Source organism: Mus caroli, chromosome 7 (genome assembly GCF_900094665.2).
Source record: "Mus caroli chromosome 7, CAROLI_EIJ_v1.1, whole genome shotgun sequence".
NCBI classification, from domain to species: domain Eukaryota; kingdom Metazoa; phylum Chordata; class Mammalia; order Rodentia; family Muridae; genus Mus; species Mus caroli.
In genome coordinates, this window is record NC_034576.1 from 105353505 (window position 1) to 105367720 (window position 14216).

The 14216-nt window shown below is 40.0% G+C and overlaps 2 protein-coding genes across 2 annotated transcripts; both read left to right on the forward strand.

The window, feature by feature from the left end:
- The first annotated feature begins 2197 nt into the window (after positions 1–2197).
- On the forward strand, positions 2198–3145 carry LOC110299197 (olfactory receptor 51H1-like). Its single transcript, XM_021168826.1, has one exon. It carries the CDS (start codon positions 2198–2200, stop codon positions 3143–3145), a length of 948 nt encoding a protein of 315 aa, XP_021024485.1.
- A 9513-nt stretch (positions 3146–12658) lies between these two features.
- On the forward strand, positions 12659–13669 carry LOC110297187 (olfactory receptor 52I2-like). The gene has a single exon (XM_021165928.1). It carries the CDS (start codon positions 12674–12676, stop codon positions 13646–13648), a length of 975 nt encoding a protein of 324 aa, XP_021021587.1. The 5' UTR covers positions 12659–12673; the 3' UTR covers positions 13649–13669.
- Positions 13670–14216: the final 547 nt, after the last annotated feature.

The following is a 14216-nucleotide window of genomic DNA, read 5'->3' on the forward strand; positions in this document are numbered from 1 at the left end:
CATATAGTAGTGATTCAGCTGGCCCTGAGGTTTTCACCAAAGGTCACTTAAAGACTCTTCAAGAACTTCGCAATAAACTAACCTGAGGGATGTCCACCCGACCATTATGGGGCCATTAGCATTGTCTGGAAGGACGGACTAACAGGCCCTGAGAAGTGAAGGGATGCTATGTAAGGTGAAGTCTCACAAAGCTCCATGCTTAGAACATAGGCAGAGAACTGGACAGGCACTACAAAGAGCTTGCTTGGATGTGACTGTTTACTTGGAGAGAAGCCTGGGTTCTGGTTACAAGGCAGCATGGTTTTGCAAAGGGACATGGACTCTGTGTTTTAAGGATACCAAGAGTTCCGAATCTGAAAACTATCTTTCTTGTAATTATGGACCCCAAGTAGAAATTACTCTTCTCCCATAGAAATGGAGCAGAAAGAGTTCACAGACCAGCACTTAAGTTGTTTTCTCTCTCTTTCCCTCCTTCCCCCTTTCTCAAACACGGATGTGAGCAAACTCTACTAAACTGAATGTGTTCCATTTATTTTCTTTGGTCTTGAGAAGAGATTTTTTCCCCCCTTGGTTAACAATGATCAATCCATAGAAAGGAGATAGGGGAGGCATTTGAGGGTTTTCCAGAATCCCATGAAACAATCTGACATTTAATCATTTTCATCCACATACTGTTTTCTTCCTTCACTGAACATATGAAAACGCTTGTATATTCTTCACATATATCCTATGAAGTGATGAGTGATGACATTTTTCCTTTATTGTGCTTAACTTAGTAGTTCAGAAAGGTATAAGTATATACTTTTCTGAAAATACTTATGCAATATTTAATTAACTACATTAATATATAAGAAGAAAGAATTCCAGCATGTAAAAACAGCATACCAAAGAGTTTAAAAGTCCTGTTAGCATTTGGAAAAGGGTCACTTGATACAGTTAGATTGGCTAGGCAAAGAGAAACAGATGTGGGGAGACATGATAAGGAAACTGGAAAAGTCATTTTCTAGAAACTTTGTATCAGAGATCCAAGTGTAATTTTGGCTGGATTGAAGGAACCAAATGAAAGAGAAACTGGTGGAAACTGTTAGGATTTAGAGCTAGTGAGGTAGGCAGCTACCTGGGGTTCTGAGAGTGGAATTCATGACTCTCCTTAAGAACATTAGAAGCTTTTTAAAAAAATTAATTTTAATTTAATATTTTTAGATTTACTTATTTATTTTATGTATATGAATACACTGTAGCTGTCTCCAGACACACCAGAAGAGGGCATCGGATCTCATTACAGATGATTGTGACTCACCATGTGGTTGCTGGGAATTAAACTTAGGACTTCTGGGAGAACAGTCAGTGCTCTTAACCACTAAGCCACCTTTTTAGTCCAAATTAGAAGCTCTTAAAAAGAGGTGATTTTTTTTTTGTTATTAATAAGTCAGATTTCTAGAAAAATAGTTTATTGTAACTTAAGAGTAAAAAATTTGCTGAAAGTGGTGTAAATGTGAGAAAAATGCCATAGGTCATCTGACATATAGAGCGACACCATTTTTTAGCTGTAACAATAGAAAGAAAAGAAGAGGGGCATGGTGGTACATACCTGTGAGCCCAGCATTCCTGGACCTCAGGCAGGAGGATTACAAATTCAAGATCAATCCCAGGGACATAGTGAGACTTTATTTCAAATCCCCTCCTTCACCAAAAGACAATGGGAAGAAAAGATCAGCTTTTCATATGTTTCAGACATTGTTCTGAAAATGAGTTAAATGTTGCTTGAATGAAGAGTTCTGGTATTGGTTTCCTGATTTCTGGTGTATCAAAAGATTATGAAAATAAAATTTGCATACATTTTTATGTATCATTCTCTGTTCTTTGCTACCTTAAAATTTAGGTTTATAAAAGGAAACTAATTTGTATGTTTGACATTTGTATATTCACTAATGGGTCATAGAGTTCATCATGAACACAGTGGGTTAAGGGCATAGCAAAGTATGTACACCAAGAGAAGGGAAGCCACTGAACTCATCCTGGAAGCTGAAACTCAGAGTGGCACAAAAGTTACCTATTTGCTAACCCAATTCTTTTCTCTGTTCCATCTGTGTGTTTAGGAAATCACTTGCTTATCTCATATGAAATTATCTTTCCAGTTTAGGAGCTGTAAGCCAAGTGAGAGAGACCAGCTTCATCGAGTGGTGAGATCACCAAGATGAACTCAAATGCTTCACAAACCAATCACCATAGCTTCATTCTGACAGGCATCCCAGGGATGCCAGACAAGAACCCATGGATGGCCTTTCCCCTGGGGTTTCTCTACACACTAACCCTCCTGGGAAATGGCACCATCCTAGCAGTTGTCAAGGTAGAGCAGAGCCTCCATGAGCCTATGTACTACTTCCTCTGCATCTTGGCTTTGACTGATGTTAGTCTCTCCATGTCTACGTTGCCCTCTATGCTCAGTATCTTCTGGTTCAATGCCCCTGAGATTACTTTTGATGCATGCATCACGCAGATGTTCTTCATCCATGGATTTGGAGTAGTAGAATCTGGAGTCTTAGTGTCCATGGCCTTTGACAGATTTGTGGCTATCCGAGACCCACTGCGTTATGCTTCCATCCTCACTCATGGGCTTATTGGAAAGATTGGACTAGTTGTCTTGGCCCGGGCAGTCTGTGTGGTCTTCCCAGTGCCCTTTCTTATAAAACGGCTGCCCTTCTGTCGATCCAATGTCTTATCTCATTCATACTGTCTTCACCAAGATGCAATGAGGTTAGCCTGTGCCAGCACCCGTGTCAACAGCCTCTATGGCCTCATCGTTGTCATTCTCACATTAGGGCTTGATGCTCTCATCATTCTCTTCTCTTATGTACTTATCCTGAAGACAGTGCTGGGAATTGCCTCTAGAGCCGAGAGGCTCAAAGCCCTCAACACCTGCCTCTCTCACATCTGTGCTGTGCTTCTATTTTACATTCCTCTCATTGGTGCCACCATGATCCACAGATTTGGGAAACATTTATCACCAGTTGTGCACATGTTCATGGCTAATATCTACCTTCTCCTTCCCCCTGTGCTAAACCCTATTGTCTACAGTGTGAAGACAAAGCAGATACGTAGACGGATCATCCAAGTGTTCCGGGGGAGAAAGAACATGTCCTAGTTGGATGGAGTCCTATACCAGATCTAGGACAGGTGGAAAAATCCAATAGTTTCCCATTCAGAAGGTTTGGTGAAATCAGATTTTATGCATTCAGTAAAATACAAGGTCAAGAATGGTTTGTGCAGATAAAACACATGTAATTATTGTTCGGTTTTACATTTTGCAATATAGACATTGATATGTGGTATCATAAAACCCAGTTTAATTGAGTAACATACTTTTTATTCTTTGAAAGTAGAGATGAACATTAGCTATGACAAATTGTTTAGATAGATAATATAACCATCTATTCCTATACTGTTAAGAAATATTTTAATTGTGTAGTTGTGCATCAGGTGTCTGATTTATTTATTTATTTATTTTGGTTTTGTTTTATCAGGACAGGGGTTCTCTGTATAGCCCTGGCTCTCCTGGAACTCACTTTGTAGACCAGGCTGGCTTCGAACTCAGAAATCTGCCTGCCTCTGTCTCCTGAGTGCTGGGATTAAAGGCATGTGCCACCACACCCAGCTTTACATGTGTGATTCTTAATATGTGCCTTCTTTAGTGGTATCTCTTCTTTTTATATATAACATATTTCTAGATTTTCTATCACAAACTTAGGGCATGTACATGTCCCATATCTTCTCTCTTGCCCCCCCCCCCCCCCCCCATGGAAATTTTTGTCATACTTGATGATTTCTGGTCTTTGTATAAAGCAAGCAAAAATTCTTAATAGAAATGTTTTTTATTGTCTGAGAATTTCATACATACACATGTTTTGAAAGAAATCTACACTTCATCCTTTCCTTTCAAATCTTTCCTAGATTTATTACCACCTTTTCCTCTTAATTTCATGTGATCATTCTCTCCTAAACACTGGATCCACTTAATACTGGTAATATGTACACTGGTGTAGGGGCATACCCAGAGCATGTGTATCCTATCAGTGGCTGCCTCTCTGAAGAAAACTGACTTCCTTTCCTATAGCCATTAGATTGGCAAGAGTTCTTCAGATGGGAGAGAGAGATTTCCTGACTACCTCTTCCACACATACTTGGATTTTGACAAGCTTGGTCTTCTGTAGATCTTGTGCATGCAGTCATAGCAACTGTGAATTGTATACAACGGCCTCGTTATATCTGAAAAACACTGTTTTGAAGCAGTCATCCACTGCTTTGGGATCTTATAGGCTTCTTGCCATTTCTTCTGAGACATTCCATGAGTCTTCTGAGAAAGATGAATGATATATGTCTCATTTAGGGCCAACCACACCAACACCTCTTGTTCTCTGCACACAGACTAGTAGTGAGTCTCTGTATTAATCACTATCTATTTTGATGAAGGTTGAGAGAGGCATTAATCTAGTAGTATAAAGATACGTAAGTCGGAGAAAATTTAATACTATCTATTTAGCAGAATAGTAATACTAGATTCTCCTTTAGAGTCTATGAACTATTCAGCCACTAGTTTTTTGCTTATTTAACAGTACTAGAAATAAGTTCTGTTTTGTGGGGAATACCTTAAATCTAATCAGAAAGGGGTTGTGCCTGCTCCAGTGGATCTATCTAGCCGGGTCAGCTGTTATTGCAGCCTGCAATGTTCACATCTGAGTGAGGTTTAACTTCAAGCAGAAAGTGGTTGGTTACTCCAATAACATTTGTGCTACTATTGCACCAGCAGATCTATCTCGTCAGGTTAGTTGTTAGTACAGCCTGCAGTGTTCACATCTGAGTCAGGTTGCTGATTGCTGTTCTCCAAGAATAGCACGCACAGCACCTTCCGGAGCCATGAAAACTAGCCACTAGGGAGAAAGCTTCTGCGTCAGTACTAGCCTGACTTCTCTGTGTCTCATAATTCAAATATGTGGTAACTTCATCAATAGAGACTTACTATCAAGCTCTGGAGGGTGAACAAGAACAGTGGCAATAGGTTCTAGTGTTCTAATATCTGTGGGATCCCAACAAGTGAAAAAGAGACAAGCACAAGGTTTTTATTTTGATAGCCTATGGTGTCTGGGGGAGGCATCATTCCCTCAACTTATTATAAAGTATCTCTATTTGAACTATTTTACATATACATGAATTTGTATTCTATGAAGTTTCTAAAGTAGTAGGTTTCTTTATGGCCTTTTCAAGGGCTGCTAATGTTGCTTATCCCTTCTCAGCCCCTTCCTCTCTCTTGCCTTCCCTCTCCACCCCCTCAACATATCCTGTTCAATTATTACTTTGTCTGTTAATACCATTTGTGGTATATCCCTCCCTCCTTTGAAATCATGTTCATGCCATGTTGCTTGTTTCCTGATGTATATGGGTATTCTAGTTTAACACAAAACAGATCTAAAGGTTCAATGTTATTTACTGTCATAAAATACATGAAGGATCACATGTTACATTTATATTTCTGAGACTTATTATCTCAGTCCATATAATGCTTTGTAGTTCCATGTATTTTCATGTAAATTTCAAAATTTACTTTTTCTTCATAGCTGAATGAATTTTCATAACCTATATAGACATTTTCATTGTCCATTCACCAGTTGGTGGACATCTATGTTGTTCCATTTTCTGGTTTGACTAAAGCCATTAATCTTTTATCCTATGTGTTCTTTGGGTCTCTTTGTCAAAAAGTCAGGTGGGTGTAGGACTGTGGGCTCATGTCTGGACCCTCAGTTCTCTCCCATTGATCAATGCGTCTGTTTTTATGCCAGTATCATACTGCGTTTTATAACCATGCTTGTAGTATAACTTGAAATCAGGAATGGTGATGACCTCAGCAGTGCCCTTATTAGTCAGGACTGTTTTGGTTATCCTGGTTTGTTGTATTTCCACATGAATTTTAAGGTTATCTTTTCAATTTCTGTGAAGAATAGCACTGAAATTTCATTGACTATATAGATTGCTTTTGATAGGTTAGTTGTCTTCACAGTGAGGACAAGGAGTTAGATTCTCTGATAGGCAGGCAGACTACCTATCAGGGAGAGGGACCATGACTAGGCAATACAGGTAGTGAACTTCCAACATGGCCAGCTTCTTCCTTTCCTTATCCCCTCTAGACTGGAGACAAAAGCCAGGCAGTTTGAAAAAAAAGTCACTAAGCCACCAACCAGTCAGCATACATGAGCTGGTTGCAGACCCCCAACACATATACAACAGAGGACAGCCTGGTCTGGCCTCAGTGGGAGAAGATGAGGCCCCAGTGAAGTGGGAGTCCTATTGGGGGGTAACACCCTCTTGGAGTCAAAGGGGAGGAGGAATGGGATGAGGTACTGTGGGAGGCATACCGGGAGGGGGGACTTGCTGGAATGTAAAAAAAAAAAAAGTAATAATAATTTAAAGAAGGCCTTGTAGCCTCTTGCCTCTAACCATCAAGCCCCCTGCTAATGACTGGATCAATAAGTTCAAGGCTGATTTAGACATGTTATACAACAGTGTCAACCAATCAACCATCCTATATTTTTTCAAAGTGATCAACCACAAATTAGAGTTGGGAAAATCTCCAGAGACTTAAAACAAAACAAAACAAAAATAAACAACAAACAAAACCAGACTTTGAGAAGAGCTGGGTGTTTTTGGCTCCTGTGGGGAGGATCTTTATGGATTTGAGTCTGTAGCACATGTGTTTTCTTTCTCCCAATAAATGCCTTCACCTGCTGATTCTATCTGCTCTTCTTCAAGGTGTTCAAGATTTCTTCACTGCTGTCTCTTGCACTTAAGGTTTTTCCCACCCCTTAAGTCTTTAATTGGCAGGGAAATGAACCCAATCAAGATCCTCAACCTTATCAACAATATTAATCCTACCAATCTATGAGTTGGAGTTCTCTCTATCTTTTGGTTCTAAAACCATCAACTACTATCTTATTCTTTCACATATTTACTCAACTGTGTATGTTAGGTAAGTGCTCTACCACTAAGCTATGTGCTCAGACCCTCACATAATACTTCTTTGTTTCTGAGTTAGGATCTCACTGTGTAGCTCTGGGTAGCCTGGAACTCATGATATAGATCAGGGTAGCCTTGAACTCAGAGATCCTTGCCTATTCAAAGAGAACTTCCCAACAGCATGTCATGAGAAATACTTATGAGTATAAAGGCCACCATGAACTTCCAGGAGAAACTGAGGAATATTGGAGTGAATTTAAGAGATCAGTTATGTGATCAGGGTGAACATTTGCTAAGCATTGTGAGATTCACTGATGTCTAGCCTCTAACTTTGGATTCTCTGACTTTCTAGCTCTAGGACTTCTACACATCTCACCTATAACATGTAGTCATCCTGATGATAGCAAAATAAGAGGGTTGAGAATGGAATGAGAAAACACCCTGAAAAGAACCTCTCTGGGTGCCTTGCACAACCAGGTTTTCCATCACACCCTTTGTTTTCTTTCAGGATGAACTCTGTGTTCTCAAACTGGTTTAGGCATCCTCTGAGATCTGAAGAAACAAAGGCTGTTAACCCACTAGGCATCTGACTCATCCTGTAGTCTGGAGAGATCCAGATGGAACTCAGACAAAAGCCAGTACTCTGGAGGATTTATAGTGTTTAGCTGTTAGGCGGAGGCCAAGGGACATTGGGTGTCCAGGGAAAAGGCAGGATAATAGAGTGATAGGGAGGAGAGATCCCAGAGGGAGGTCTTTGACTCTCCATTGTTTTCTTTGGTCTCTTGTGATGCTTATTGCCTCTGAGAAGAGTCCTAAATAAATCTCATTTCTTCTGGATGAAAGAAATATGTATCACCATGCATAGATAATTTGAGAAAGTTAGGTAGACAGAATGCTGGCGTGTAGGTAACTGAAATGGGAAGTTGGGCTGTTACAACCTGCAGGTCGTGATCACCCTGAAAAGGAGGATTCAAGTCACCTGGCAAGAGGTTGGCCAGGTTTGGAAGGTACTGCTAACACCAAAGGCTCTCTCTGAGAGTGTGAGAGATTGGAAGAGATGAGAAAGTGAGCAGGAATACAGAGCTTCTTGTGTTTAAGGAAGAAAGAAGTGAAAAGTCCAACTTTGGCAAAAAGGGAAAAAGGGGAGACAGTTTTTAAGACAAAGAGGAGCTATGAGAAAAGATCACACAATATAGGCTGAGTATCAGTTCATTTGGGTGGTGGGAGAGGCACAGGGGCAGGCACACAGAATTATTATTGGCAGCAAGGCTACATTCAGACAATGCAAAGTTCAACTTCAATGGGATTCAAAAATCAAAAAGAAAAAAAATGAAGGAGGCAGCTGCTGATGCTAAAAGAAGTCACAAGGTGGCAGCAGATCTTGCATAGAGACAAAGAAAAACAACTTAGGTTGAGTGAGAGAAAAATTAAAAAAATAATGACCAAATGCTTGTTCTTGGAGAAGGCTTGTAATACATGCAAGTTTCTACAAGCAATGATTAGTAGGAAAAAGATTTAGAAGATCACAGGAAAGTATCTTGAGGCAAGGTTGTCAGGGCTGGAGAGAGGGAGAGTGATCAGGGCATAAGCAGACCATGCCTTTGGCAGAAGGTGGATTTCTTCTTTCTTTCTTTCTTTCTTTCTTTCTTTCTTTCTTTCTTTCTTTCTTTCTTTCTTTCTTTCTTTTTTCAATTTTTTTTTATTAGGTATTTTCTTCATGTACATTTCAAATGCTATCCTGAAAGTCCCCCATACTCCCCGCCCCATTCCCCTACCCACCCACTCTCACTTCTTGACCCTGGTGTTCCCCTGTACTGGGGCATATAAAGTTTGCAAGACCAATGGGCCTCTCTTCCCAATGATGGCCGACTAGGTCATCTTCTGCAATATATGCAGCTAGAGACTCCAGCTCTGGGGGTACTGGTTAGTTCATATTGTTGTTCCACCTATAGGGTTGCAGACCCCTTTAGCTCCTTGGGTACTTTTTCTAGCTCCTCCATTGGGAGCCCTGTGTTCCATCCAATAGCTGACTGTGAGCATCCACTTCTGTGTTTACCAGGCACTGGCATAGCCTCAAAAGAGACAGCTATATCAGGGTCCTTTCAGCAAAATCTTGCTGGCATATGCAATGGTATCTGTGTTTGTGGCTGATTTCTATCAAGCAGTCAGGAAAGGAAGATCTTGGGTCAAAGATGAATGGGTCAGTGGGAACTGTGGTTCTCAAATCTATAGGAAGTGATGCTGAGCCCTGAATTTGTGGCACTTAGGGCAGACCCAGCAGCATAGAATATCCTGAGTCGTTTTTACTCTTCAACAGCCATTGTTTTGATTGCTTTCACCTGTTCTCACCTGATATTTTACTAAGGTTGTCTCACCTTTGTGGCTACACACACAGCAAGGCTCCGATGATCCATAGGTGGGGCTTATCATGTCCTTTGTCTCTGTCATTACATGGCTCCCTCCTCCTTGTGGTTTGTTTCAAAGTTTCATCATTTGCATTAAGATCTCACACATTAGGTTTTATAGATAATTCCTGAAGATTCTGCTCAGGGTCTCTAGAGGCACCTGGGTGTCAGTGAGGTTACTTAGTGCAGGCCTGACAGTGACATGGGAAGTGTATGTCACACAGTTAGGACCGACAACCAGCTAAGTGTTTTTTGTTTGTTTGTTTGCTTGTTTGTTTTTGTTTTTGTGTGTGTGTGTTTTTTTTGTTCTAATAGTGCTTAGATTACAGAGAAAGTATCTTCTGTAGCACAAGGGAGTCCCAGTACAGATGCCCACAGGTCTGATCTGTACAATTACTCAGGAGGGACCAGACACACACAAGAGAAATTAAAGAAGGGATAACTGAGTAAGAATATGGTAGCTTAGCTTTGAACCCCCTTATCGATTAGAGGTCACAGGATTTAGTGGCTAGTCAGTCTACTCTCAGAGCTTATTAAATAAGAACTCTTCAATCTTCTTGAAGATTCCTGGAAGCTTAAGAAATTAGTTCCTAGGTTATTTTTGTCTACTAAGTGAACACAAGCTATGCAATTGATGTGATGACCATCTAGGCTGAGGCTTTAGCAATGTGATATTTAGGTAAGGGGCTTGAAGTTAATTGGACTTAGTGTAGTTCATACTTGGGACCTTGAGTTTAGTTCTGGGATAAGCTGCCTGTCCATGTTCTCTGGATGAGGAACACTGTTGAGAGTAATAGGACTAACAGTGAAAGTATCTCCTTAGCTGTCAAGAAGGTTCTTAGCACACACACTTTCCACACCGGCCTTCCATTCCTAGACGAACTTTTATACAGTAGCAGGACCAAATAACAATTCTCAGCCTTTGCTCTCAGAAATGAATGAGTTGTTATTTAGATGGATAAGTCCCCTTTCCACTAAAGTGACAATGAACACAACCAAACAGTTCCCCAAACAAAACAAAACAGAGCAAATTACAAATTGGAGCCTGGCCGTGTGTATCTCTGAGTGAGAGATCTTCCAGAGGCAGGTCAAAGGGTGATATGAGAAAACTCAGGCAATGCATGCTTTTTAAAAAAGTCTGAATCACATGTACCCATTTGAATTTGTTATTTAGAACAATTTATAGGTTTAGAATATGCAAACAGTCTTTTTAAAATTAGTTATACTTTATTGAGTATCTGAGTACTGAGCAACTTTCAATATAGTGGCACCTGCAGTGTTAGCTCACGGGAAAGCCAAAAGGAAACCTGCAGTATTACTCATTGAAATATGCATGTTAGAGTAATCTGGACATACTGGGTTAAGCAGGATGAGCAATGTTTTTTCTTACTTTCTACACTTTATTAAGCATCGATTGCTCAAACCAGCATAAAGGTCCCTTTGCCTAGCTTCTCATTTAAGTTCAAAGCACTGCTTTGATATGGGATGGGCGATTCTTTCTGTCCTAACAACGTGCAGGTCGAGGGCTGGAAGAGTTGCCTGATTCGATCAATCAATTTGGCTAGCAAGTGACTACTGAGGTTTTTCACTCTACACATTAATACTTTATGCTACTATGATTAGCCACTTTGTTTTTCTGTCTCTAAACCACAGAACTCTAATAACACATTTTCTGTGAGACAACAGATGGGATTCTGTCCCGTGCTTTAGGAGAGAATCAGGCCTTCTAGTAGATCTGCCAACATTCCCAGGTCTGAATCAAATCAAAGGGGACCTTGTGTGATGTGTTCTCAGGATACTGTGGGTCTTTTATACTATTTACACATGTGAATAAAATCACAGAAACTGAGCAACTTAAAAGGAAGGGAAGTAAAGGATTACAGCACGGGAATTTGACAGTAGTGTTGCTCCTTTGTTTTAGGATGTCTGGCAAAGTCACTACATACCCTGTGACCTGGCACTATCTGAATGAGGAAGATGCAGAGCAAAGGCAAAGACTGCCAAGGTTGGAGCTCAGCTCCCAGATTCATAGAGTAGTAAATCTCTTTTCTTTACTAAAACTGCCCAGGTGAATGTATAATACTTTTTGTGGGGGTAAGTATCCATAGCTTTTTCTTGACTTTAATGCTGTTAAATATACTGCCAGGAGTTAGTACTGGAAAGACCTAGATGGGAATCTCAAATGGCCTAAATGATGTTTTATGATATAGATGAAGAATCTTCTCATTTAAGTACTTAAGTCAATTGTTTCATATAGATATTTGTTGTATATTGCAAATACAGAAATTCACCCATAAATACTGTTTCTCATCTTGGTATGATCATATATTGTTTTCTCTAAAACATGCTTCACTTTCACAAGGACGATGTTTCCTTGGTCTATTTCCTTGGCAGTTTACCACGAAAAGGGGCAAACCATATTGAAGAAGCAGAAAAGCTATGGGGAGGATCATCTTTATGTGTGTCTAAAGGGTTAATAGTAATTGCTTGGGCTAGCAAACTATTGAAACTACTTTAAGGAAATTGAGCATCAATTTTTAAAAATTACAAATATTTCAACAACATTCTCTTAAATGGAAAGTGATTATGTCATTTTTAATAGCCTTATTTCCTGAACCTATACTTTCCATATAATGCATTTCTGACTGACAGGAATGTGTTTTCGTCACGAGTCTATGTACTAGTCCTAGGAGACATGACATTTGATCTCAATCAGTTTGTTTAATTCAGCAATCGTGAGAATAAAAGATACATTCTTCTGATTATTCATTATGAAGAAATATCTGACTATAAGGAATACATGAAATATATCTTCTAACTTTGTCCCACAGGCTAGGAGAACACAAAATTACAAATTAAAAACACATTTTAAAGTGCATACCATAAGCCATAGGGAGACTATTAGAATCATTAATTTGAAGTCATTATGGATCAACGTGATTTCATGAAAGCTTTAAGTAAAAATAAACATTCAATACCTTCATGGGAAGAGGTGGAAAAAGAAATAGAGAGATGGGCAGGAGGGCAGACAGATCACTACCTGGCAGAAAAATGAAGAATTGATATTTAAGATATGAATAGATATTAGTAAAGCACATAAAATTTACATAAAGTTATTTTTTCAATGTTAATTTTTAGGTCATGAAAAATACCACCAAGATGAAAATACTTCAACAATTTGTGAATACACAGAATAATATATTTTATAGGAATACTACCTCTCATATAGTATCTTACAAGTTAACAGAGCAGTCTGACCAGTGATGCTGGGGCCATCCTACAACCACACAATGGAATCCCCTGGCACTTTCTTCCTCTTGGGCATCCCAGGGTTTCAGTCTTCTTATCTTTGGCTGGCCATCTCACTGAGTACCATGTATAGCATAGCTCTCTTAGGAAATATGCTCATTATCATTGTGATCTGCATGGATTCCACTCTACAAGAGCCTATGTACTTCTTTCTATGTGTTCTGGCTGCTGTGGATATTGTTATGGCTTCTTCTGTGGTACCTAAGATGGTGAGCATCTTCAGTTCAGGAGACAGCTCCATCAGCTTTAATGCCTGTTTCACTCAGATGTACTTTGTCCATTCGGCCACTGCTGTGGAGACAGGTCTGCTACTGGCCATGGCTTTTGATCGCTACGTGGCCATCTGCAAGCCCTTACATTACATGAGAATTCTCACCCGTCATGTGCTGCTGGGAATTAGTGTGACTATCACCTTTAGAGCTGTTATTTTTATGACTCCTTTGAGTTGGATGTTGAGACATTTGCCATTTTGTGCCTCCAATGTAGTTCCTCATTCCTATTGTGAACACATGGCTGTGGCCAAGTTAGCATGTGCTGACCCCATGCCCAGCAGTCTCTACAGTTTGATTTTTTCCTCCATCATTGTGGGCTCAGATGTGGCCTTCATTTCGGCCTCTTATACTTTGATTCTCAAGGCAGTTTTTGGACTGTCCTCAAGGAATGCACAGTGGAAGGCTTTGAGTACATGTGGCTCTCATGTTGGGGTCATGGCTCTGTACTATCTCCCTGGGATGGCATCCATCTATGTGGCCTGGCTAGGGCAGGATCGAGTTCCACTGCACACCCAAGTGCTGTTAGCTGACTTGTACCTGATCATCCCACCCACCTTAAACCCTATCATTTATGGTATTAGGACCAGACAAATCCGGGAGCGGATATGGAGTCTGTTCACACATTGCTTCTTTTCCCAGTGCACTCAAGGTCCATGAACACAAAGCCTCTCCAACCTCCAGTGTTCCAGTCACTGCAAGGATGACTTTAAGGTCTACGGACATGGACAGGCGCAGAGTGTCCTGGCATAACACTTCCACTTCTCAGGAGAGTTGGACTGAAGTGACTGTATTTTCTGGTGTATTTATTTAGAATGTTATCAGATTGAAGTTTTGGCAGAGAATGTGATTGCTGTTTTGTTTCTGTAATTTTTTTTTAAATCTTTATTTCAATCTAACATCAATCCCTCTGTTAGTGAAAGTTACTGATTTTTTTACCTTTTCCCTCACTAGAATTTTCTTAGGTTTGCCCCTCCCCTGTGTTGTGGTAGAGACTGGTGGATCTTGTTCTCTGGCTCACTGAGGGTTCCATTTTATTTGACTCCAATGTTTATTCCTTATGCAGACATCTCCTCCACCTAGGACAGATTTTAGTTTATCTTATGTGAACTTGGAGTCAATAGTGCTGGCCCGTTTCTAATGAATGATTTGGAAAAAGAAATCTGAACCACAGTGAAAAACAAAGGAACAATAAAAACAAAACAAAACAAAACAAAACAAAACAAAA